This window comes from Ptychodera flava (assembly GCF_041260155.1).
Source record: "Ptychodera flava strain L36383 chromosome 3 unlocalized genomic scaffold, AS_Pfla_20210202 Scaffold_25__1_contigs__length_14229661_pilon, whole genome shotgun sequence".
NCBI classification, from domain to species: domain Eukaryota; kingdom Metazoa; phylum Hemichordata; class Enteropneusta; family Ptychoderidae; genus Ptychodera; species Ptychodera flava.
Genome location: NW_027248279.1, coordinates 10354954 through 10382673, shown reverse-complemented (window position 1 = coordinate 10382673; position 27720 = coordinate 10354954). Strand labels below are relative to the sequence as shown.

Here is a 27720-nt window from a genome sequence, read left to right as displayed (position 1 = left end):
ACAAACAGATGCCATTAACCATATGAAGGCAATTTTGGAATACTGCCACAGTTAGATTATCGTCACTGTAACGGACGGTGATCACCGTGTCACGCCTACAAACATTTGACCTCAGATGTCAAATCGACAATCTCATGGGTACAAAGACCACTGCTTTCGACGCAATCACCGCTACCGACGACGGAAACATCCCGGATGTTTATCGACACTGTTCTTATAAGACAGACATTTTGTTTGAAGTAAAGAGTGCGATCAGAAGAACACCTGCCAAGGTAAGCTTACCCACTGTTACTATTGTCGTAATGTTTGTCATAGTGAATGTAGATCTATAGCGAATTTTCTGTTTGTACAATTTTATAACGATGATCGAATTGGCTAGTCAGTGTTTTGGTCTTGTTAGGCAAACAGAGTTCAGGTCAGAACTAAAGGCTTTGTTGTCAAGATAGACTTCGTTGTCCAAATATTGTGACTTCAAAATGTCGATGTCTTTCTGAAAGGTTTCCAAAAAAATACTATTGTGTATGGCGTAATACATGGGGAAGTACAGTCGTATAGTGTTCTACTTAAAGATTTGCCCGATGACACCGTATAGGATTGACTCTGATTGCCAAAGCATGCAATATTGAGCACAAAATGGCTCATTAAAAATCTCAGCGAATTAAATCTCACAATTTTATAATCAGAGGAAATGCATTATGTTACTCCTGACTGTGTGTACGTTTCATGTTCGAACAGAAACATACATGCATACATATGTACATGCATCCGAATATATACACTTTTTATATAGAGACTATATATACTTACATGGACACAGTACGTATGTAAGGTGACTATCTGACAAAACATGCTTCTCTGACAAGTCTTTTTGCCAATAGCCTAGGGAGTCACTTAGCCAGCGTACTTCTCCACCGTCGTTATATGTATCACTGCGGTACATGTCGCCCTGCGTCCGATGCTGTGTGTTCCCACAGGTGCCTGGAGTTGCCTGTGTACTTGCATATAGAGAAGGGGTCCCTTCTCTCTATGCAAGTACACAGGCAACTCCAGGCACCTATGTGTGTGTTCCTGGCGCCGGCAACACACAGGATCGTATGCAGGGCCACAACGCAGGGAACAGACAGCATCGTACGCAGGGCTACAATACATGTTCACGGAGTGTGCCGATTTATCCATTAGGTCAGTTGGTAGAGCAACCGAAATGTATTCGGGGACGTGGGTTAAGTCTCTCATGGGTCACTTACATTCATCAATGTATTATATATATATATATATATATATATATATATAATATATTATATATATATATATATATATATATATATATATATAATATATAGATGTATAGTTAATGCACGAGTAGGTGTGCTGTTACAGTTGTAATCACCACACTTATGGTCAGGAACTTGTAAACATCACGAGGCCGAAGGCCGAGTGATGTTTACAAGTTCCTGACCATAAGTGTGGTGATTACAACTGTAACAGCTCACCTACGAGGTGCGATTAACGACTTATACCACGAAAAACAGGCCAATCTTCTCTAAAATTTGAAAATTACTGTCAATAAATCGTCTACTTTTGATTTGAATACACACAATGGAATGGAGTGACCCATTGTACGTCGAAAGGTTCACAGAGGTCATTATGCACCTGGCATGCGAGTTTGGGAGAATGACCTATCCCAAACAAGTAGGACAAGGGCTCTGGTCAACTGCAAATCTGCATTTGAATAAGGGCTACAGAGTGGTATAGTGCACCTGTGTAGAAGAAGCTATTTTAGTCTGATTGGTTAAATAAAATGGCTTGCCTTACTCTATCTTGTTGGCTATTGGCTAGCGAGAAGGAATTCAATCTGTAGATGCATGTGATTGCCTCGTGGATGCATCAGGCTTTCAATACCATTTTCGTGTTTTCGACTGGTCAAGATGGACCTTGTCAACTTGTCTGATCTGATGACCCAAGAGACTTCCTAGAGTTCCATGGACGGCCACGTAAAAACAACAAAGTGATTTTACACGGGCAAACTGCCCTATAAGAGCAACCGCTACTACGGAGCGCATAAAATCCACGATGTGTACTTCAACTTATAAAAAAGTACTTGGCGATGATAACACCGGACGGGATTGTACTATCGATGACCCTTGCCAAGGGATAATCAAGTTCTCCTGCCAGAAAATATACGTCTTTACACAAAGCAAATGTGCAAGATGGCTTGGCCAGACTGCCAGCACAGTGGATATTCTGGCAAGGTAATTTATTCTTTTACTAAAATATTTATACACAAAACGAATTCTGTAAAGTTATAAATTCATTGACCAAAACAATTTGTTGTGTGTGCGGCAGTATCACAGAATTTCTTTCGACTATTCCACAACGTTACAAAAAGGCTGTACTTATTTCCGTGATATTTGTCACATATGTCTTGTGTTTGATAATTTCAGGTGAATGCGGCAACATCTCTGTACCATCAGGGATTCGATGAGCAGCTTATCAAAGAACAAACAGGTCACAGATCAGATGACGGTTTACGCGCCTCAAATGTATGTCTACTGCACAACAAAAGCATGTGTCGAATATATTACTACCACCTCCATCTAGTGATAAATCAGAGGAATCTGTAAGTAAACCAGTTTCTCAAGTTACGACAAAACAATGTAACAAAGACAGACAAGGTTGGTCCAACCCAAGAAGACGCCGAATCTAAAGATGGACAGTCTTCATCAACAAATCATGTTGCTTATTTTTACATTGAGCATGGTCCAAAGAAAGTTAAAATTGAATTATAAAATGTGGTGCTATAACATATCAGTTGAACAAATTGTCTTCATTTTGTTATTGAATGTGTGTGAATGCTTTAGACATCTCGACTTGACCTATTGTTCTCTTGCAAATTAGTAATCAGTCATACTTTTTTTCATATTTAATAAGTAATCACTACACTTTTATTGATATGATAATGATTTTCTTTCATTAAAGTGTGGTGATTACTTATTTACATATGAATAAAAGTATGACTGATTACTTATTTTGCATAAGAACAATAGGTGCCAGTCGTGTTTTCAGGGATAAATGGATGGCAAGAACAATAGGTCACATGACCTGGAGTGGTATAAATATATAAACAGCAAGGAGGCTATTTCACTAGAATGTTAGCATGAAAACGTTAAACATTTCTTTCTTTCCTCATTTTCCTCATTCCAGTTCTGCATATCACTTGCTTTCGAGTTTGTTTACCCTCTTCATTGTCATATTGACGTAACACAACAACCAATTGGCTTGAAATGTTTTTATTCTTTATGTTAAGGTTGTCTGTACCTTTCACATTTTTATTTTTGATCTTTCACTTGGGGGCTCATATTCAAGCTCTTGGAGTGAGAGCAAATCTGAAAAATATTCTACAGAGTGGCCATTTTGAATTTCATATATCAGTAACTCTACAGTAATTTGTTTCTCTAGCTAGTAAGGATGCAAGACATTGCTTGGTGACCCAGCTGATTATTTTTCTAAATATTGTAAGAGAAAGGTCAAATATTTTAATAAGGAAAGTTTGAGCAACAGTTTCAGTGTTTCATTTTCGAATTCACGTTCATGAATCCTTCCTTGTAAAGCTGAAAAAAGGTATCGTGCATGTTTGAGTAAGCACGGCTTGAGAACATAGGGTAGGGTGGTTTGGAACGGTTTTGTTTTTGATTTCAATGGGTGAGACTCATCAAAACACAATGTTACGTGACAGAAAAGGAACAAAAGATGAACTCAGCATTTTCCGTATAAAACGAAATTTATTACGAAAATAAAACTTATCACTAAGTCAAGGGATAGAATACAAACTGTAAAAGTGTACAGACTACTTATCTCAGCTGGGACGGCAAAGCTCCAGTCTCAGAGATGTAACAGTCAGTCCGATGAATGAACAGTCCTTTTGCTTGCAGGCTTGAAGTTGCACAAAGTCCACAGTATAAATCCAGCGTTGGCAGTGAAGGTCTTGAAAAGTCTTGAAATTAATACTGCTGGAGTTTCCAAAGACTTGAAGTAACACACAAGAGACACGATCCAAAAATGTCTGACTGCAAGTTGTGTCGGTCCCCTATTTATACTCAAACGGTTATTTAAGAGAATGTAGGAACAATCTAGAACTTCTATTGACATGTCATGCTAATTACTGTTCTAAAATTATTTCTCTTACACGACTTATTAAATTTCCAGAACATTCTAAATATGAATAATTGAATTCAAGGTTTTGAGGTCGTGAAGAACAATGACATTGAGAATGTTCTTGACTAATTAAACTCAGCTCATGAGTGCATAACAACAGCAAAGTTTTGCAAAATTATGCATTAGAGTCAAAAATCCTCAAAAGGTACAGGGTCAGAGGGTTTTTAATAAAATTTGGCGGGTTACGAAAAGGGTTATATTAGTTATTTTGCCTGATGACAATCTGTGAATACTAGTTTTTTTTTCTAACTAAAAAAAAATAATATGTATGAGACGAAAGCCACATCTCTTGTGTCGTTTATTCGTCCGTCACCGTCAATATCCACCTTGTCCATCACATCCTGCGCTTCTTCGTTCGTTAAGTTTCTCCCGAGTTTCGTCAGAACTTTGAGCTCCTTGGCAACTACGTAACCGTCGCCATTTTTAGCTCACGTGTTCACACACGTGGGCTAAAGTTGCAGTGATGTCTGTCTGTCTGTGTGTCTGTGTGTCTGTGTGTCTGTCTGTCTGGATATTTCTCTGTCTGTCTGTGGCCAAATATCTCAAAAACGCCCCACCAGATCAGCATTAATCTGGTACATAGATTTAGTTTGCAAACGGCAAGAACTGATTAGTTTTTGATGGGTGTGGCTTGCTTACTTTTGCTCACTTGCATAATTAATGATTTTTAAAAACGGTTATACATCGAGAGAACTTGCTATATACATCCAAGATACTACGATATAATATTGAAAGTCAAAAGACATTTTTAATTTAGCCAATTCCAAATTGCATAAGAAATAATTTTCCTAATTAGCAATATATATCTTAATTGACTTGGTCAAAATTGATGAAACTTGCTATGTACATTAAAGACACTATAATACAATATTCTTGAAAGTCATTAAGCATTTTCTCTTCAATTAATTCCTAATTTGCATATTTAATAAACTTTGCTAATTAGTGACATATATTTGAATTAACTTGACCAAAGTTCATGAAACTTGTCATGTACATTGAAGATACTATAATACAATATTATTGAAAGTCATTAAGCATTTTAACTTTAGCCAATTCCTAATTATATATTTAATGAACTTTGCTCATTAGGGATATACATGTATATCTGAATTGACTTGACCAAAGTTGATGAAACTTGCTACATATATTGAAGATACTATGATACAACATTATTGAAAATTATTAAGCATTTTTACTTTAGCCAATTCATAATTTGCATTTTCAATGATCTTTTTCAATACGGATATATACTGGATTTACTTGATCAAAGTTGGCAAAAAAAAGTCAATGTACATTGATGATTATAACAGCTTAAAACAATATGAAAGTCATTTCACAATTTCGCTCATGTCAGCTAATTTATAATTTGCATATCTAATGAGCTTTCACACTTTGGCATATATGGCTTGAAGGACTTGGCCAAAGGTTATTACACTTGCTATATAAAGTGGTGATACAATGACAGCAGTCAAAGAAATTTAATAATTTTATTTCAGCTAATGACATATTTGTATACTTCATGACCTTTTAGAATTAATCTGCGGTGAACATTGTTCATTATGTTGATCATAATACTTTCAATGAAGTTGCAAACATGTGGCAAAGGTCCAAATTTACACATAACTGCAATATATAATGAAACACGTGAGCATTTTCAGTTCACATCTGGTTGGCTAACTCTCCAAGCGAATTCCAGAAATCCCGTCTAGTGATCACTAACGAAATGCTTGTACCCAGGTCAATAAATTCGTTGAATTCGATGCCTCCGCTCTCTGTGAAAATGAAAGAGTAGAAGCTCGTAAATTTGACCTGAGGAATATTACGCCTATCTCCCGATGCGACAACCTCATAGATTAATTAAGGTAGCATGCACCTTGAAAGTGAAAGCCTTAAACTTTTGCTTAAACTTTCCTCAAGGAATGTTTCAACCAATTCGCTTTGAAAATCAAGAATAAAAATCAGAGGTCACCCCTGGCATGCAAATTTTGGAACTAGAGTAATAAATTACCCAAGATACATTCGATATTTGAAATTCAAAATGGCCGCCATCCCTGTGTTAGCTCTATGGAGAAAAAAATAATTTCAATTTTCGAAAAACTAAGACGGTTAAAAGTTTTCTTACACCAAGAGCTTTAAAATGAACCCCTACATGTGGTATACCAGTAAAAGAATTGTAAAGGTTTGAGAGTCCGAGTATCTGTCCACCTTAAGTAATGGTAGCCCTTTTGCTTATCTGACATAGCTATTACGTACATTATGAAATAATGGGCGACGCCCTGATCATTAACTTTTATTTATGGGCAAGGGCGAGAGGAAAGCCTAAATTTAACTTAACGAGACTTGATGAGCCCGTTAATTTTCGTTCCCCTCGCCCGCGCCCATAAATGAACGTTAATGATCAGGACGGAGTCTGTTATTTCCATTATATTATCAACGAATCCAAGAAAACCATAAAAATATGCAAAACTTTCCCACGTGAAAGACAACGGGCTCCAAAACTTGTCAGTGAGTAGTGCAATACGCGACCATCAAGCGCGCTGTATAACGCGTAATCAAGGTCAAAGTTCGAACTCCCATTTTGCATTCGTTTAGAGCATTTTGGATTCGCAACTCCCATTTTGGATTCGGATATCCCATTTTCAACTTTCGTACTCAAAATTTATTGTAAGCTCATTTTTGGCTTGTTTCCCTGGCTAGTGTTCTAGGGGCCCTCTATGAGTTAGTCAAAAATTGAATTAATCAAAATATCAGAGTTCGAAAGTTGAAAATGCGATATACTAATCCAAAATTCGATATACTAATCCAAATAGGACAATCCAAAATTGAAGTTCGAATTTTGGCCTTGGTTACGCGCCATATCCGCTGTAACAATTTTGCAAATCTCGATACTTTTTTCCGGACAAAATATGTCTAAAGTGGCCAACAAGTACTCCATTTTATTTTGGGATTGATTATGATCTTTATAAAATCACAATTAACGTTTTAGCTGTAAGGTTACGATGTTTACGATATTATTCATATTCACGGTCATGTCAACAAACCATTACCGTGTATTTGTGGTCAGTCACGTGGTTTAGCTCGACCAATTTAAATGCGACGGACAGGGTATGGTAATATAATAGTAAGTAAATATCTTACTGTCGGCGTCCGACTCGCTTATCATTTCCGCCACCTCGGCATCGTATACCTCCATACCAATAGACCTCATTGCGATATCCAGTTCCCTTTTGTCGATCTTGCCATTTCTATCTCTGTCGAAACGATTGAACAGTTCCTTTATGCTGAAATTAATAATAATAATAATAATAATAATAATAATAATAATAATAAAAAATAATAATAATAATAACAAGGCAGTATTGCTGAAGGCAATGAGTACTTGGGCCGTGATAGAGTAATTTTGAGGACAATATATACTACTATTCAAATATGGTCTTGAATTTCCTCCTGTCAATGAGGCATTTGATTAACTGTTATTAAACGAAGCAATGGCATGACAACGGCAAATATGTCTAGCAACTTTTGTGGAGTTTGAGGCAGGGGTTCTTTATTTATAGCGGGAATTGCTTAAACTCCTTAAATATTCAAATTACAGCAAATTTCTTTTTGTTCTCGATGGTAGATGTCTAATATTTAGATGGGCATATTTAGATTTCTACCCTATAGTTATCCCTATATACCAAAAATCGGACATCCAGCTCTATTGGCTTGCTCAGAATTAGATATGTGCATAATTAATGAGGTACAATATGTGGTGTCATAAGGTGTCCCATCATACCATTTATGAAGGGTGTAGCACTTGTGGTTACTGAGTTGTGGACAAATATATATATTGAGGTCAAAGGTCATCGAGGTCACGTGACATTTTGTCAAAATAATTGTATTGCTAAGTTATTCCTATATACCAAAAATCAGACCTCCAGCTCTATTGGCGCGCTCAAAATTATATATGCGCATAATTAATGAGGTACAATATGTGGTGTCATAAGGTGTCTTATCATACCAAATATGAAGGATGTAGCACTTGTGGTTACTGAGTTGTGGACAAATATATATATTTGAGGTCAAAGGTCATTGAGGTCACGTCACATTTTGTCATAATAATTGTATTGCTAAGTTATTCCTATATACCAAAAATCAGACCTCTAGCTCTATTGGCTCGCTCAAAATAAGATATGCACATAATTAATGGGTACAATATATGGTGTCATAAGGTGTCCTTTCATACCAAATATGAAGGGTGTAGCACTTGTGGTTACTGAGTTGTGGACAAATATGTATATTTGAGGTCAAAGGTCATTGAGGTCACGTGAAGTTTTGTCAAACAAATTATATTGTTAACTCATCCCTATATACCAGAAATCAGACCTCTTGCTCTATTGGCTCGCTCATAATTAGATATGCACATAATTAATGGGTACAATATGTGGCATCATAAGGTGTCCCATCATACCAAATATGAAAGGTTTAGCACTTGTGGTTACTGAGTCATGGACAATAATGTATATTTGAGGTCAAAGGTCACCAAGGTCACATGATATTTTGTCAAAATGTCTGAGATATCTGCGTGAACCGATGGACTCACTGATGCACTCACTGACGGATATGAGCCAATCTATAAGCCCCCTGGACTTTATCCGTGGGGACAAAAAAACTGTGTCACTGCATCCTTTAGGCAATATGAATACGATGAGAAACTAAATTTTTATTTTTCTTGGCATCATACATGCGAGTCTATGGAGAACTGCCTTATACATGGGAGTCTATGGAGGTGTAAACTAAAAAGTCCTCTAACACGGCCAAATTTGATAGCATTGTGAAACAAATCGACGTGCATCTGTATGGGGTTGGGTACTGTAGGCGTGAACGGACGGACGGACGCACGGACATGACCAAACCTATAGTCCCCTCGGACTTCGTCCGTGGTGATTAAAAACAACGCAACAGTTATTACAGCTACACCGGCGGTAGGTTCATATCCAGAGCCCCGTACGGTCTGCCGCCGTCGCTTGAAAACAATCTCATGCACCCGGCCATATGGGCAGCTGGCCGGATCACAGTCGCTCGAGAGCTATTCAGCTCTGGGACTATTCGCCCCATAGACGAGTATACAGAAGCGAGGTATTTCTCGCTTCTGTATACTCGTCTATGGGGCGAATAGTCCCAGAGCTGAATAGCTCTCGAGCGACTGTGGCCGGATGCATGACTTCCCGGAGAAGGCGAGCTGTCACGTTCAAAGCTCAGGATTATTTGTCGATCAAATTTCAGTAAATTTACCTTACCTAGATGAAATTTTGTCTATAGGCTGAAATTTCGCCGAAGTTTGACAAAATTACATCGATTTTTCAGGTTCATATGCGACATTTTTGAGTTTTGAGTGCAGACAGAAATAAGTTTTGAGGCAACATGGCTGCGACCCCATGTTGACCCCTAGCCCTGCGTACGATGCTATGTGCTACAGCTAACACACAGCATCGTACGCAGGGCCAGCGAGAGAGTTGCCGACATCGACGGTTATTTACGAGAAGTGAATAAAAGACTGTCATTTTTGGAAGCGATCGAGTAGCTGAGGTAGGCTGGGATACGACTTGGGCCCAAGAACGCTGAATTTCGGCAGTAATTTGGCTTTTTACGTCAAGTCCCAAAATGGATTTGAAGTCACCGACCCAACGTACGGGTCTTTGCAGGGCTGTGGTGAGCGGGGCGGTTAGCTGTAGCGGAACACACAGCATCGTACGCAGGGCTAGTTGACCCCCAAGTGAAAATGTGTTCGCGATCAAATCTTCCTATATTTTTTTCAGAATTTTCAACAAAATCATTGCTTCTTACATCTTTTGTAAAATATAAAATACTAAAATAAAACTGCGATGTGCCATGTCTCCAGATTTCTAAAATATCGTTCGTTGACCGTTCGACACAAACTTGTGACGCAGTTGAAATTCAATACTGACCGCCAAATAAATGAGACGAGATCAGTCTAGACATCCTCCAAATTATCCAACCATTCGCATTGGAGTTCAGCTCGCTTAGAGTATCATAACATTTTTCGGCCTTTTAGATCGACCCTAATATCTCCCATTTAGGAAATAAATACACAAGCTACCTCGACAAAACTTCGTGCACCATGCACCATCCAAGACCAAACGCACTACAAATCTGTCTTGACGTCATCATCTCCTTACATGGTAATCGGCATACCGTATTTTTTAGCAAAGGGGACACAGAATACGTCGGAGTATTCAGTTTCAAAACGTATTACATTGTGTGATGTTGTCAAAAAAAAGTCATGTTACTGCAGTGGTATAAATTACAAAACACAAAAGTTCAAATCAGTTTATTTTGGACTGGCTTTACCCAACATTTCATATTGTTTCTTATGCCACATTTGACCACGTGCTTACTGGCGACCCCTTTTCATGCAAATTTTGTGTCAAATGATGTGTTCCCCTGGAAAAACAAACGTACGATTTCTAAATGAAGGAGGCGAAATTTGCCCTCAAGACTCGAAACCACCCCTTATGGGGTGTACCTAGCTATTTTTAACGAGCTTCTCGAATCTGCAGCTCTATTTCGAAATGATGGTCTGGTTTTCTCAGCTCAAGGATAAGTGTTCTCCATCGCTGTGGGCGTTACTATTCTCAACCGGGGGTACAGTTTCCAGTCGTAATGTTTTTCATTGTGTCCGGGATATAAAACCTTTCCTTTTCAAACTTTCTCTTTGATTAACACTAATCCACATCTTGTCAGTGATTAAACATGTTTCAAGTTTAAATGTTAAATTCTGGTCTCGAGCCCTCCTGTTCGACCAAACCGAAATTACCCCTCCCACTTTGGCTCGTCCAGTGGGTGTAGCAAGGGTCGTGCCATCGCCTAGTAAACGGAGGGTGCATTAATTGTTGCATTTCGATGCACATTTTGATTATATTCAGAAGATTTTGTGGCAAAAACTCAGATAGAGAAGCATTTATATTCACATCTCACTTATTCAAGACTGGCTGAGAGCAGCACTTCCATTCAGTTAACATCATTACGCCATTTATTATGCCAAGAAAGATGAAGCCAATACATTTTGCCCTCCCTGGTCTCAGCCAGAAATGGTTATACCTTACAGTTTTTTCCCACGGAATGAAAACAAATGTACTTGGGCTGAGGCCCAAGTACAATAATAATAATAATAATAATAACAAGGCAGTATTGCTGAAGGCAATGAGTACTTGGGCCGTGATAGAGTAATTTTGAGGACAATATATACTACTATTCAAATATGGTCTTGAATTTCCTCCTGTCAATGAGGCATTTGATTAACTGGTTATTAAACGAAGCAATGGCATGACAACGGCAAAATATGTCTAGCAACTTTTGTGGAGTTTGAGGCAGGGGTTCTTTATTTATAGCGGAAATTGCTTAAACTCCTTAAATATTCAAATTACAGCAAATTTCTTTTGTTCTCGATGGTAGATGTCTAATATTTAGATGGGCATATTTAGATTTCTACCCTATAGTTATCCCTATATACCAAAAATCGGACATCCAGCTCTATTGGCTTGCTCAGAATTAGATATGTGCATAATTAATGAGGTACAATATGTAGTGTCAAAGGTGTCCCATCATACCATTATGAAGGGCGTAGCACTTGTGGTTACTGAGCTGTGGACAAATATATATATTTGAGGTCAAAGGTCATCGAGGTCACGTGACATTTTGTCAAAATAATTGTATTGCTAAGTTATTCCTATATACCGAAAATCAGACCTCTAGCTCTATTGGCTCGCTCAAAATTAGATATGCGCATAATTAATGAGGTACAATATGTGGTGTCATAAGGTGTCTTATCATACCAAATATGAAGGATGTAGCACTTGTGGTTACTGAGTTGTGGACAAATATATATATTTGAGGTCAAAGGTCATTGAGGTCACGTCACATTTTGTCATAATAATTGTATTGCTAAGTTATTCCTATATACCAAAAATCAGACCTCTAGCTCTATTGGCTCGCTCAAAATAAGATATGCACATAATTAATGAGGTACAATATATGGTGTCATAAGGTGTCCTTTCATACCAAATATGAAGGGTGTAGCACTTGTGGTTACTGAGTTGTGGACAAATATGTATATTTGAGGTCAAAGGTCATTGAGGTCACGTGAAGTTTTGTCAAGCAAATTATATTGTTAACTTATCCCATAGACCTAAAAAACGTCTATGCTTATCCCTATGTATAGTTAATTGCACGAGTAGGTGTGCTGTTACAGTTGTAATCACCACACTTATGGTCAGGAACTTGTAAACATCACGAGGCCGAAGGCCGAGTGATGTTTACAAGTTCCTGACCATAAGTGTGGTGATTACAACTGTAACAGCTCACCTACGAGGTGCGATTAACGACTTATACCACGATAAACAGGCCAATCTTCTCTAAAATTTGAAAATTACTGTCAATAAATCGTCTACTTTTGATTTGAATACACACAATGGAATGGAGTGACCCATTGTACGTCGAAAGGTTCACAGAGGTCATTATGCACCTGGCATGCGAGTTTGGGAGAATGACCTATCCCAAACAAGTAGGACAAGGGCTCTGGTCAACTGCAAATCTGCATTTGAATAAGGGCTACAGAGTGGTATAGTGCACCTGTGTAGAAGAAGCTATTTTAGTCTGATTGGTTAAATAAAATGGCTTGCCTTACTCTATCTGTTGGCTATTGGCTAGCGAGAAGGAATTCAATCTGTAGATGCATGTGATTGCCTCGTGGATTCATCAGGCTTTCAATACCATTTTCGTGTTTTCGACTGGTCAAGATGGACCTTGTCAACTTGTCTGATCTGATGACCCAAGAGACTTCCTAGAGTTCCATGGACGGCCATGTAAAAACAACCAAAGTAGATTTTACACGGGCAAACTGCCCTATAAGAGCAGCCGCTACTACGGAGCGCATAAAATCCACGATGTGTACTTCAACTTATAAAAAAGTACTTGGCGATGATAACACCGGACGGGATTGTACTATCGATGACCCTTGCCAAGGGATAATCAAGTTCTCCTGCCAGAAAATATACGTCTTTACACAAAGCAAATGTGCAAGATGGCTTGGCCAGACTGCCAGCACAGTGGATATTCTGGCAAGGTAATTTATTCTTTTACTAAAATATTTATACACAAAACGAATTCTGTAAAGTTATAAAATTAAATTCATTGACCAAACAATTTGTTGTGTGTGCGGCAGTATCACAGAATTTCTTTCACTATTCCACTAACGTTACAAAAAGGCTGTACTTATTTCCATGATATTTGTCACATATGTCTTGTGTTTGATAATTTCAGGTGAATGCGGCAACATCTCTGTACCATCAGGGATTCGATGAGCAGCTTATCAAAGAACAAACAGGTCACAGATCAGATGACGGTTTACGCGCCTCAAATGTATGTCTACTGCACAACAAAAGCATGTGTCGAATATATTACTACCACCTCCATCTAGTGATAAATCAGAGGAATCTGTAAGTAAACCAGTTTCTCAAGTTACGACAAAACAATGTAACAAAGCAGACAAGATTGGTCCAACCCAAGAAGACGCCGAATCTAAAGATGGACAGTCTTCATCAACAAATCATGTTGCTTATTTCTTACATTGAGCATGGTCCAAAGAAAGTTAAAATTGAATTATAAAATGTGATGCTATAACATATCAGTTGAACAAATTGTCTTCATTTTGTTATTGAATGTGTGTGAATGCTTTAGACATCTCGACTTGACCTATTGTTCTCTTGCAAATTAGTAATCAGTCATACTTTTTTTCATATTTAAATAAGTAATCACTACACTTTTATTGATATGATAATGATTTTCTTTCATTAAAGTGTGGTGATTACTTATTTACATATGAATAAAAGTATGACTGATTACTTATTTTGCATAAGAACAATAGGTGTCAGTCGTGTTTTCAGGGATAAATGGATGGCAAGAACAAAAGGTCACATGACCTGGAGTGGTATAAATACCAGAAATCAGACCTCTTGCTCTGTTGGCTCGCTCATAATTAGATATGCACATAATTAATGGGTACAATATGTGGCATCATAAGGTGTCCCATCATACCAAATATGAAAGGTTTAGCACTTGTGGTTACTGAGTTATGGACAATAATGTATATTGAGGTCAAAGGTCACCAAGGTCACATGATATTTTGTCAAAATGTCTGAGATATCTGCGTGAAACCGATGGACTCACTGATGGACTCACGGACGGATATGAGCCAATCTATAAGCCCCTGGACTTTATCCGTGGGGACAAAAAAACTGTCACTGCATCCTTTTAATAGGCAATATGAATACGATGAGAAACTAAATTTTTATTTTTCTTGGCATCATACATGCGAGTCTATGGAGAACTGCCTTATACATGGGAGTCTATGGAGGTGTAAACTAAAAAGTCCTCTAACACGGCCAAAGTTTATAGCATTGTGAAACAAATCGACGTGCATCTGTATGGGTTGGGTACTAGGCGTGAACGGACGGACGGACGCACGGACATGACCAAACCTATAAGTCCCCTCGGACTTCGTCCATGGTGATTAAAAACAACGCAACAGTTATTACAGCTACACCGGCGGTAGGTTCATATCCAGAGCCCCGTACGGTCTGCCGCCGTCGCTTGAAAACAATCTCATGCACCCGGCCATATGGGCAGCTGGCCGGATGCATGACTTCCCGGAGAAGGCGAGCCGTTCAAGCTCAGGATTATTTGTCGATCAAATTTCAGTAAATTTACCTTACCTAGATGAAATTTTGTCTATAGGCTGAAATTTCGCAGAAGTTTGACAAATTACATCGATTTTTCAGGTTCATATGCGACATTTTTGAGTTTTGAGTGCAGACAGAAATAAGTTTTGAGGCAACATGGCTGCGACCCCATGTTGACCCCTAACGATGCTATGTGCTACAGCTAACACACAGCATCGTACGCAGGGCCAGCGAGAGAGTTGCCGACATCGACGGTTATTTACGAGAAGTGAATAAAAGACTGTCATTTTTGGAAGCGATCGAGTAGCTGAGGTAGGCTGGGATACGACTTGGGCCCAAGAACGCTGAATTTCGGCAGTAACTTGGCTTTTTACGTCAAGTCCCAAAATGGATTTGAAGTCACCGACCCACGTACGGGTCTTTGCAGAGCTGTGGTGTGCGGGGCGGTAGCTGTAGCGGAACACACAGCATCGTACGCAGGGCTAGTGAAAATGTGTTCGCGATCAATCTTCCTATATTTTTTTCAGAATTTTCAACAAAATCATTGCTTCTTACATCTTTTGTAAAATATAAAATACTAAAATAAAACTGCGATGTGCCATGTCTCCAGATTTCTAAAATATCGTTCGTTGACCGCTCGACGCAAACTTGTGACGCAGTTGAAATTCAATACTGACCGCCAAATAGGCCTAATCTTAATGAGACGAGATCAGTCTGGACATCCTCCAAATTATCCAACCATTCGCATTGGAGTTCAGCTCGCTTAGAGTATCATAACATTTTTCGGCCTTCTTTTAGATCGACCCTAATATCTCCCATTTAGGAAATAAATACACAAGCTACCTCGACAAAACTTCGTGCACCATCCAAGACCAAACGCACTACAAATCTGTCTTGACGTCATCATCTCCTTACATGGTAATCGGCATACCGTATTTTTTAGCAAAGGGGACACAGAATACGTCGGAGTATTCAGTTTCAAAACGTATTACATTGTGTGATGTTGTCAAAAAAAGTCATGTTACTGCAGTGGCATAAATTACAAACACAAAAGTTCAAATCAGTTTATTTTGGACTGGCTTTACCCAACATTTCATATTGTTTCTTATGCCAGATTTGACCACGTGCTTACTGGCGACCCCTTTTCATGCAAATTTTGTGTCAAATGATGTGTTCCCCTGGAAAAACAAACGTACGATTTCTAAATGAAGGGGCGAAATTTGCCCTCAAGACTCGAAAACACCCCCTACTGGGGTGTACCTAGCTATTTTTAACGAGCTTCTCGAATCTGCAGCTCTATTTCGAAATGATGGTCTGGTTTTCTCAGCTCAAGGATAAGTGTTCTCCATCGCTGTGGGCATTACTATTCTCAACCGGGGGTACAGTTTCCAGTCGTAATGTTTTTCATTGTGTCCGGGATATAAAACCTTTCCTTTTCAAACTTTCTCTTTGATTAACACTAATCCACATCTTGTCAGTGATTAAACATGTTTCAAGTTTAAATGTTAAATTCTGGTCTCGAGCCCTCCTGTTCGACCAAACCGAAATTACCCCTCCCACTTTGGCTCGTCCAGTGGGTGTAGCAAGGGTCGTGCCATCGCCTAGTAAACGGAGGGTGCATTAATTGTTGCATTTCGATGCACATTTTGATTATATTCAGAAGATTTTGTGGCAAAAACTCAGATAGAGAAGCATTTATATTCACATCTCACTTATTCAAGACTGGCTGAGAGCAGCACTTCCATTCAGTTAACATCATTACGCCATTTATTATGCCAAGAAAGATGAAGCCAATACGTTTTGCCCTCCCTGGTCTCAGCCAGAAATGGTTATACCTTACAGTTTTTTCCCACGGAATGAAAACAAATGTACTTGGGCTGAGGCCCAAGTACAATAATGACATATTTTTGTTCCATTATGCGCATGCTCATATCAGCAGACTATCTGAGTAGCGTGACCGGCGCAGTGTTGGACGCAGCCGCCTCTAAAGTAAAAGACTTAAACTTTCGCTTAAATTATCGTGAAAGAATCTTTCAACAATAAAATTTCGAAATCAAGAATAAAAATAGGGGGTCACCGTGCAAATTTTGGAACGAGAGGAACAAATTACCCATGAAAAACGTACATGAAACCAACTCGAGAACGAACTTGATAAATGGTCATGACCATTAATTCATTCTCGCGATGATTTCATTAATTGTGTCTAAAACCGGGGTCGAATATATTCATGGTCATCCATTCATTATCTTCAATGTGTCAAACAATTTTACCGAATTTTGAAATTCAAAATAGTTACCACCGCTGTGTTAACTCCAACTCCATTGGGAAAATCACATTTGCGATTTTCACAAAACAAGCCAGTGACAACTTTACTTACTCTACCAGCTTCAAAATGAGCCGCACATCAAGAAAAGTTTAGTACAGGTTTCCGTAATGTGATTGGCTTCCTTTAGGAAGAGGTCAAGGTTCATACCTGTATTATCTTCACTGAGTTGCGACGAATCTGTCTGCAAAGATGACAATACGATAGCACAATACACCAAGCAGAAGCTCCACACGAACGTTTGCAGCGCCTTAAAAACAACAATAGCCCGACAATAATAGGTGCCCTCAGTAAAATTAAACGAATAAGGGACCGTAGATAATCAATACATGTGCAAAGTAAGCGAAATTAGTCACTGTTTTACCTTTAACCCCTTCCTTTCCCAGGGATGCAAAATCTGATAAAATAATAATGATATGACTTCCCTGAACAGAAGATAGATTGTTAATGTAAGCTTTTTAGTGTTTTAGTGTAGACTATGAACATTTGTAAACAAAATTTGAATTGTATACGTAATTAAACAGTTTGGCATAATTCCCGGTATAACATCGGCACAATTAGCTAGACTTTCCGCTTGATAGTCGAAATAGAGCTACACTCCAAATAGAGCTACATTCCCTCTATCTTAATGAAAAGAGATTCCTCGTCATGAGATTGTTTTGAATTCGAAACTATTCCACGTTCCCTAAAAACTGCTAATGAGATCGAGGTCAATTCGTGTAAAAGTGACCCACGAAAAAATAACCGAGTTGGTCATCACAGTTTGAAAGTTAAGTACTGATATGAAGTTTTCTTGTGAACGTTACATGGAAACTAAACTGATTGCAAAAATCGTATTTTTCCACGGTCTTTACTGACTCGCATTTAAGTTGTCAAGGTTTGTCCTTGACTTTGTGTCTATAATAGTTCTTGTCAAAGACGTCTTATAGTAAGGCGCAATCGATAATGAACCGAAAAGCACGATAAAATTTTAGAAGGTGACATATTTATAAGCAGAGACTCTGCTACAGTATTCAGTGAAAGGTTGTAGGATTATGTTTGCAAAGAGGTCTTCTTCGTGCTCTTAGTACATTTATTTTCACTACACAAAATAACTCTACAGTTACGAAATACACATCAAGATAATCAAGATTTACAAATATTACACTGCACGTAGCACAGGAACGCGATTTTTGAACGACAACGACGGCGAGCTTTCCTCAGGACACCGTCAACGGTTTAAATCGATGGGGTCGACTATAATACCTACCATTTTGTCAGGCCGCTTCTTTCCTTGTAGATTAATGTAGCGGGTCACGTAAACAGAATATTTACCAGCCCACACCTTGGGAGACATTCATTAAACAACAGTTTGGACCAACTTGAAGCCCGGCGTGCCATGGCACATGCGCGGGTCACGATGTCATAGAAATACAATGAGCAAGGTTTTCCTTTTGTAGCCGCTTCAAAGGGGCGATGACAAGCGTAAACCTTTCAGTGAAGTAAACACAAATACTTCAGGCACATGGCAACCAGATAATAAATAGAGGAAACCAGACATCATTACCAGTTTAAATAACTTCAATAAATTTATGAATCGTTACCAACAAGAATAACGTGCATCCTTTTTACTCACATCGAACACTGTAACGTGTTGCATAGAATAGGCGGCTCTAGGCTGCCACTTCGCCGACTCTTACATATATGTAATTGTTTAATGATCAAATAAAAAACAACCATAAAATGAATCCCCTCTCAAGAAAATTGTAAATGTAACGGGTTTAGTACTTCATGGTAAATTTCATTTGATTTATGACAAAGGGGTGATACTTGTCGTGTGAGATTTCCACATATTTTAAAGGAATATAACAAAAGTTATGTGTGTATATCTCGTCGCAAAACTTCAAAGACTGGGTGACAGTAAACATAACATCACACAATCTCAAACGTGCGAAATTGTACGCATGCGTTGTATATAGTGTACGCGAGATTTGAAATGTGTGTGGGATATTGTCATCGCCTCACATGAAATGTACATGACGCGTTGACCATGGTTGGATTCCATTGCTACTGCCCTTGCTAAATATAATGGGTAAAAAGGAATACCCGTTGGGCGCAAATGTACCAGAAAAGGAATCTAACGTACCGTAAGCTTCGTCCTCGGTCAGTCGCTCGGTTAATTCCACGGGGAGTTGATACTGAAGAGAGAAAGAGAGGACGATACAAGGTTATCCCACGATATCAGCGCTTGGTTGGGACGTATTGAAACGAGTGAGGGTGCAAGCCGCTTCACACGAGTCGAAGACGAGTGTGATGCGGCGCGCACCCTCACGAGTGGCAGTACGTCCCAACCAAGCGCTGATGTCGTGGGATACCGATTTATCATTTGTCCATGACCGTATGTTTATGTAAAGGTAATTAAAAATAAAGAATTTTTATTAGTTTTTGTCAGCCTTTCGAAGGGACTATGTTTTTATATTCTGCTGCTGGTCTGAGCGCATTGATACATGTTTGTTTACAACAGCTGATCAAGTCGTCGATCGCATCGTGTCGAGTGTATACCGTCTAAACAGGATTATTTCAGCGCAATTTACCGCAGTTCAGAAAAGGAATGGAGCCACTTTACTTATTCTGGTCACCGTCCCGTGTTCTGGTGGATAATTATTACACGGACAATATTGTAAGTTTGAATTCACTTAATAACTCTTGCTGAAACATGGCTGACGTGAACAGGAACGACGAAGTAGCGCGAAATACAACAGATTGTAAACATCAACTTTTAATTTTCTACAACAACCTGTCCTGTAACTCTCTTTAGATCTGAAATAAAGGAACGTTAAATTCATATGTACTAGTAATATGTTTCGTTTTATATTGAAAGATGGATTTGATCGTTAAATGCAAGATGAACGTCATAACATCAAATCGGAAATAAACAACAATTGATGACGTATAACGTGCCGTATCAGACTGATGTTTTACGTTCGACGTCACGACGCGTCAGAGGAGACACGGATACGGTCATGGGTATATGAAAAAGCAATTATATCATAAGGGCGAAAGGCATACAACTAACCGGGCACTGCGATGCAGTTCTCGCTGACAAATTTACAGCTGCTATTTTTGACGACTCTTGTCCATTTTGATCATATGGAACAGAGATAACGGCATACTTTTCAACATTTACAGCGTCGACTTCAAATATGATGAATATGTACGACCGCGAAAATTTGAATACTGACCATTACACAAAACTGCACAATGTCTTTTCAAAAATATTGAACTTGATCCACGGAAGAGAGGCCGTGTGTCTGTTCACTCATTGTCAATTTTACTGACTGCAGACGACAGTTAGCTGGCTTGTTAACTTCCAAATAACGGATACGTACGTATATGTGTAATGTCATGTACAGTTCGTTTGATCATTACAGAGAAAAAGTTGTAAGCATCAACACGAATCACTAGTGTTACCTTTCAATACAAATTTCCACTGCAATATCCGTCCAGCTTCCCTGACCACGAGTTTTCGTGTCGGAATGTTGAAAATGTTGAAGCAATCGATACGCTTATCGGTTGATAATTCTCTCTATTCCCTCCGAACGCAAACAACTGAAAATTTAAAAGCGCTGTCAATTTTTCATCGCAACGATGATTTTAAAATACTTACGATTTTAACAGGGACGCCAATCTCAGTTCTTTGTTTCATTGGCACTTTGTTTACCCGGATGAGTATATTATTGTGTCAAAATCTTGTCTTCGAAGTGTAGTACTCCATATCTAACTTGTACTTTTATTGCAATTTATGCTTTTTAACATAAGCTAGCGCAGTTGAGAAAGTGACGTCACATGATGGCGAGTGAGAAGAGGGGTTGCCACGTGATGTTGTCTTATTGTTGGAGCGATAACCAGGAGCTGATCAAGAAAATCAAGACTGCGTTGAATAAGAGAGGATTTCAGACGTGGATGGACCTCGATCAAATGTCAGGTTGGTTCCTGTGTTTAAACTGGTAGAAAGATGCGTGGCATGACATTTAAAGGTTATAAACGGCAAGCATGGGTATTAATTTGGTTGCGGTGACCTCTGGGGTGAAAATATAGGGTGAAATAACCACCTTGCTTAGCCGAACGCACTGTTTATAACCTCATCATAATTTACCTAACTAGACTGTCCAGCATTAATCTTCACCGAGTGCAGAATGTCGAGTGAAATTTAGCTTGCTGTATGTCTTAGTTCAGTAGTAACAATAAACCAACAAAGATATTTTTTATTCGTATTCTAAATTTTGGTTCGACAGGAAATATCAATAAGGCGATGGCAGAAGGCGTAGAGGGCGCCTACGCTGTGCTGATGTGCGTCGGTCAAAAGTACATGAAGTCAAGAAATTGCGAGAAAGAGGCTGGTTACGCCGATTCCAAGCAGAAACCAATCATAACTGTCATAGTGGAGAGAGGACTTGTATTAGGTATGTTCAGTTACCATGGTTACCGGGAATTCATGACTCTACAATCGCTTCTAGCTTCTAGTTTAGCTCTTCATGCCAGTGATATCCTAAATCATCTTTTGAAATTGTCGACCGGACTGAACACACAACGTACTGTTTTTTGGGGGGTAAGCTGAGCAACTTGGAAGACTTACTGGTATGTCCTTTCTACGCCCTCATTATGTATATCATTTTTCTTTTGTTTTCAGAGGGATGGGCCGGGGTCATCAATGGAAGTAGACTGTATTATGATTTCTCGGACCAGTCCAATTTTGACAGTAAATTGAATGAATTAGTCAAAGCTCTAGAACCAATAAAAAGAGCGACAGAGTATAAACCCAGTGGTGAGTAACTGTCGCATATTATATGGTTATGACAATATACTGAAATGGTCAATTACATACGAAACATGATGGTAAGGGTGACAATCCTGTATACTCGGTATGACGATTGTATGATTCTATCATCAGGAGGGGAGAAAACGTCAGTTTCAGTTTTCCTCTAAGTTTATTTTTACTTGCAATTGAGAGCTGCAGCGGACCAGTACTTGGATCACCTTTCATAGTTATCATCTGCTAAAGATATGCCATCGTTTATAGATGAAATATTGACACGACAGTAGTGGTTAAATATTGCTTCTCTTGATTGGTTTATAATTTGCATGAAATAAGACATGAGTTTGTACTTGAAAAAGAAATGTTTTATTTTCTCTCTTCAGATGTCGATATAAAACCGAGGAGCCAATGTAAGTACATTACTGAATTTTTCATCATTATTTCTGACCAGAAACTCTTTACTGGCACTCTTCATTCGCAATGTTTGCCTCCAACATTGTTTGATAGTTTTTGTAAACCTTCCTCCAAATCGTAGTATTTCAAGGCAACAAAAAATAATTGAACTGACGCAGCGCATTCCCTAATAAACTATTAGATTGTAGCTTATGTTACACTTGACTCATGGAGAGAGTCCCAGTCAGTAACCGGTGATGACAAATATTTCATCAATATATATCGCTATCGCATACAATACCTGACTTAATTCAGCTTATAAAAGGCCTATTTTCTCTCAGTTCTCATTTTGTTTTCCTTCCAGCGAGGCGGAAATCTGAGAAAGAGAGACTTGCACAGTTGGCTGCCGCTCAACTCGGTGAATTTGATCTCCAAGGATAAACTGAAACATCACCTTCTTTTTTGTATGTCTTTAGACACATTGAGTTGTGAATGCAGTTGGGAGACAGATATCCAGACTCTCTAATCTTACAAAAGTTTTCTGGTCTACAACTTGTGAGTCTCATTTTGAAAGTCTCGGACTGGAGAAACTACAATTTTGACCAGTTTTATTGTTGTGAAAATCGAAAATTTAATATTTCCCCCTTGAGTTAACATGGTGAATAACGAGAATGGATTACATAACAATTTACAGGCATCAACTCGACGATTGTGTATCAGGAAAATAAGTTTCAAATTTGAACTGTGTAGGACAACTGTCGTTATCGCCGGTCAATGATGATGTAATTGCCGATAGAAAACAGTCTTAAGAGTTCTGCTGCATGGTAATACAAAAGGAAAAAATTGAGAATCTAGAAATACGTTTTTCATGAGCACTGCATTTACAAGTTAGCTTAATGACTCGATTGTACAGGAATAAGCGATGGCGTCTGGTTATGTACACGGTTCATTACGTTGCTACTTTAAAGTTGAGTTATTAATCAATAACATGTATGCAAGATCCACAATTTAGTGTCGGCAACTTTGCAGTCATTATCCGTCCATTATTAAAATGTACGCGCAAAGCAAATCACCTATATCATTGGCTAATCAGTACATTCTATTTTGATGGTTGTAAATGCTTTCCAATTGTCTTTTATGAAGCATGCTAACAGAGTACAACTATTGTGTTCAATAAAATATTAAGCCTACGAATCTAGCTCCGTTTCGCCTACGGGGCCGCTGCAGAGTTTCAACAAATACGTAGTATGTCCGTCCATAGATGTAGAAACACATTGTTTTTGCTGACTTGAATAATATATTCCACAGATATAGAAATTCCCGGATAGAAAGATTATAATAATGCTGTGTTCAAATCTTAGTATTTTATCATATCAGCCTAAAAATAACCGAGTTGTGACAGTTCATTGTCGACTGAGAATGTCAATGAAAACGGCAAACACATTCAAATCGTTTTGCATCTTACTTTGATTTCAGCTGAAAATGTGATTATCGATTATGGCATTGTAGTTTCGGTGAGCATTGTATCAGGATCACGTGATCATGTGGGGAATGGTGCCATGATTATGCTGCTTCTTTGTTGTTTTTTTGCCATGTTGTCTTGGCAGCAATATCAGAACCTGTTATCAATAAAGAAAAAATGTACCGCACGAAAAAAGTATATGTTTCTCATTATCCCCTTAGTAGAGTATTTTCTATTCTAACGTATGGAGTCGTAGAGAGATTGCCGGATAGAGTTCATCGTCAAAAATTGTGTCTCAACTTTCAAAAGCGTCTCTCTACAGTGAAATATTTCAATGACCAAGACACAGCTGAAAATTCCGCTGAAAGAAATTTACCATTCTATGAACGATGCCAGTGCATGGACGATTTAAATTATTATTAAAGAATATTATTTGATTCCCTGGCATAAGAATTCCGTCTATGAATCGTTTCGGAAGATGTACGAAGTGGTTTTGGTTCGCAAAATAGCTCTTGAAATATCGGACAACTTCAGTGTCCGTATTACTCTGCTGGTGTCTACGGTGTGGTATTTGGTGTACGGTGCAGGTGAACTAAAACAAATAGACTCGGTGACTTTTGAGCTGGTAGGAAGCCCATGGCAAAACGATGCAAGTACTTCATACAAATATAACGTTTTGTGAAGTCTAAATTAGCATGGATCAACGGAGCATAGAAATGGAGACTTGGTTCCTAATTGTGTACATGGGTATGCCATCCTTGTACCGTGTTCGTCCTGGCTGTTTTGGAAGAGAACCTACAGTCATGAATATGTCTGACCTTCGAATGATCTAAAGTAAAAGGTTTAGGAATTAACCGGACTGTGTGCACCATCGACTATCCTGAGAGCAACAATTCCAAGATAAATATAAAAATAAAAAGGATTGTCTCTCTGAAACGCTGCAGTCCCACGCGACGATGTTGTGTAGTTGGCAGGGGCAGTTGTTTCGTCCATAGAGTCTGACGCCCTCACAGTCAGGTTTGTACTTTTCCATTCTTGAACAACTTGAAGGCCATCGATGTACCTGGCAATACAGATGTACACACCTTGGTCATTCTCTGTGATTGCTGATATCTTCAGTGAACCCTGCTCCACAATAGTATACCTAGAAGAGGCATTGGAGATATTTCACCACAATATCAAAACGATGATGATTTATAGCAATTCATGGAAACCTTTCACTTGCTCAATTTAATTTCCTAATAATATTATGATTACAAGGTCTGTGGGTTGAGTGAGTTGACGATTAAACTACCACATCGTTTAGCCTTTGCTGGCGATATCGAGGGTAAGTGGTGTAAATGGAACATGGATAATCTTGTTCGATAACCAGAAAAAAAGAAAATCAATTCATATATCACACAGTCGAATGGGACTCTAAGCTTTGTCTTTCTCAGTCGGTTACTTAAAGTGTTATGTACTTATTCAGGTCGTTTTGCGCTCTTCGCAGATTTGTCATATCAGTCAAATTCTGTGTTGTAATTTTCTTGTATGTCACTGGCTATCTTTAAGTATACTTTTGATGGTGACGTCCAAAACACAAAGTCACACTCTGAATTATTTTACAAACCTGATATCAATGGAGGTAGTCGTATCATCTGTCATTACCTTCCGTACCAGAAATTTCTTTATTCCATCGTCTTTCAGTTTTTTCCATTCCACAACGATACTAGCGATGGCATCTGGAACACCCGAGTATGAGCAGTACAGTATGGCGTCTAAGTCACCTGACTCAGCATCTTGCTGTTCGTTTACAACCACTTCCAGTGACGTCACAAACAAGATGGCTGACAACATCGAGGAGGAAAGTGATAGGTTAGATTAAGTTGGCAAGCAATGCGAAATACCAGGCATTATTGTGCAAACGTTCCAGGAGCTCCCCTGTACCAATCCCAGCATTGACACCCCCTCCTTTACAAATATTTTAAGATGTAAAATCATCAAGTCAGATATAGAATCACCTCTACAAAAGTAATTATCGTATGAACAGCAGATGCATGACTTAAACGAACTCCCGTGTAAACTGCATTGCTTTGATCAAAGATGAGAACAGCAGGACATACAGAGTGTCGTGTGTTCTGATTGACCTAGCTCACTGCCAGGGGTAGACGTACTTACACTCGATAAACATGAATATATTATCACATTTTATGCCATCAGAAATAAGTATCGAAATATTGTTTTTTGTATGTATTATATAAAGTTATGTACATTAACTCTCTACAGCCGTTTACACAAGAGACACTTTTCTATAATAACATTGTTTTTTTTTATTTCAAGTACAAAGGATAGGGCAAACACATAGAGAATATCATATTGAAACTAAAGAACATCGCGACTGATGAAATCATTTTGTGAAGTCATTCAACAGTGAATGACCTCAATGGACAAGTAACATTAGCACACAAATATCAACACGCAGCTTGATTCCATAAAATATCTTCTCACTTTACAGAAGCCAGGGCAAGTCATGGGAAATATTACAAGTATTTAAAATTTCCACACAGCTACACGAGAAAAACAAGAAAGTGTTCTTGCCGCAAGAAATCGATTGTACTTTATCGACAATGTAATGGCGATAATTACCGTGATATTTTTTTCAGAAGAGGAGGGATCGCAAACAGAGTGCGGACAGCAGATTTGCTGAGAAAGCTATGATTATTTACTGGCAATAATACAGTGTATGGTCCTTAAGCACGTCGTAGAAAGTTTCGATAACAAGCAAGTTCAATCTGACAAATGAAGCCTCTAAGTATTAATATCGCACATAGACAAGATTGAGTGACTTCGTAGTGCCGATGACCAATCGCAAAACAACATTACTCATTGAGAGTGAAATCAGTCTTGAGTTTTCTTACAACGCGCGTAAAGCAAACTGAAAGCAGCCTATGCATTGAATGGTTGTGATCTTTAGATGATTTGTCAATGTGAAACATAATATTCACTTTACTTCGTGTTTTCTAATCTCATGACCACTTGACACAGAATAGATATTATACACAGTTTTTTGCAGAAATTGTTTTGTAAGATTGGAACATGTTTTAGCCGCCAGGCTTCAAAAGAAGACGGGCGAGAAATAAAGTAAGTATTTATTATGTATATGAGATATGTTATCAAGCTTAGAGTTCCCATCCTTACAGTCGATACTTAGCGCAGGGGACGTTAACACACTGTGACAATATACTTGCCAGTGGATTATACTCACCCTGAAGAAACATCAACGTCCGGAGCATACTGTATACATGTGCTTGGTAGATCAGCCGGGACTAAGTTTTTAGTTGATGCGAACTATTGCAACTGTTACAGAAACAAAACCTCTGTGCGAAATGGTAGGGCGAGTAGAGATTTAATACCGTGTGTACGTGCCCAGATATATTTGCTCGTATCACAAACATTGCGCACTAGAGCTAAGGTCGTGACCCTGATGAGTATTCAAATATGTCTGTTCCCGAAAAAAGTTGGTATTCCTTGATTTCGTTCTTTTTTCTCTCAGTTTATGTTTCACCCCCCCCCCATCGGCATTTTAAGTAAATGGCGGCAACATGGATCTTTGTAGGCTGCCGAGATCGACGGATATCTTGAAGACCGGTCGATGGCTTCTTTGCGTTTAATTCCAAACTCTCTTGCAAAGTCTCGTGGCCATGCATAGTGATGCAAATTCGTAATCATACGCAAAGTGGTTTTTAGGTTGGTTTTTGGCGTTCTTTGTTTGCTTTGCTATAACATCATGCTTTTATCACAAGAAATAGCGAAG

At 38.6% G+C, this 27720-nt stretch overlaps 2 protein-coding genes across 3 annotated transcripts; one reads left to right on the top strand and one right to left on the bottom strand.

The window, feature by feature from the left end:
• The first annotated feature begins 53 nt into the window (after positions 1 to 53).
• LOC139125581 (uncharacterized) lies at positions 54 to 23541 on the top strand. 2 transcript variants are annotated; one of them, XM_070691683.1, is made up of 6 exons: positions 54 to 272; positions 21076 to 21241; positions 21552 to 21719; positions 21947 to 22081; positions 22456 to 22482; positions 22830 to 23541. In XM_070691683.1, exons 2-6 carry the CDS (start codon positions 21103 to 21105, stop codon positions 22904 to 22906), a joined length of 546 nt encoding a protein of 181 aa, XP_070547784.1. In that variant the 5' UTR covers positions 54 to 272; positions 21076 to 21102; the 3' UTR covers positions 22907 to 23541. The 2 variants fall into 2 exon arrangements, with proteins under 2 accessions (XP_070547784.1, XP_070547783.1); XM_070691682.1 differs by lacking the exon at positions 54 to 272 and adding an exon at positions 19744 to 19936.
• A 1229-nt stretch (positions 23542 to 24770) lies between these two features.
• LOC139125584 (uncharacterized) lies at positions 24771 to 27365 on the bottom strand. The gene is made up of 3 exons (XM_070691685.1): positions 27172 to 27365; positions 25537 to 25753; positions 24771 to 24990 (listed from the first exon to the last, which is right to left on the bottom strand). Exons 1-3 carry the CDS (start codon positions 27197 to 27199, stop codon positions 24771 to 24773), a joined length of 465 nt encoding a protein of 154 aa, XP_070547786.1. The 5' UTR covers positions 27200 to 27365.
• Positions 27366 to 27720: the final 355 nt, after the last annotated feature.

Coding starts and splice junctions, on each gene's coding strand:
- LOC139125584 (XM_070691685.1), bottom strand. CDS start 27,199: ATGCTCCGGACGTTGATGTTTCTTCAGG. Junction 25,754..27,171: donor GACGTTGATGTTTCTTCAGG/GTGAGTATAATC, acceptor CGATGTTGTCAG/CCATCTTGTTTGTGACGTCA. Junction 24,991..25,536: donor ACTACCTCCATTGATATCAG/GTTTGTAAAATA, acceptor CTGTATTGCCAG/GTACATCGATGGCCTTCAAG.
- LOC139125581 (XM_070691683.1), top strand. CDS start 21,103: ATGATGGCGAGTGAGAAGAGGGGTTGCCACGTGATGTTGTCTTATTGT. Junction 22,082..22,455: donor GACAGAGTATAAACCCAGTG/GTGAGTAACTGT, acceptor TTCTCTCTTCAG/ATGTCGATATAAAACCGAGG. Junction 22,483..22,829: donor TATAAAACCGAGGAGCCAAT/GTAAGTACATTA, acceptor TTTTCCTTCCAG/CGAGGCGGAAATCTGAGAAA.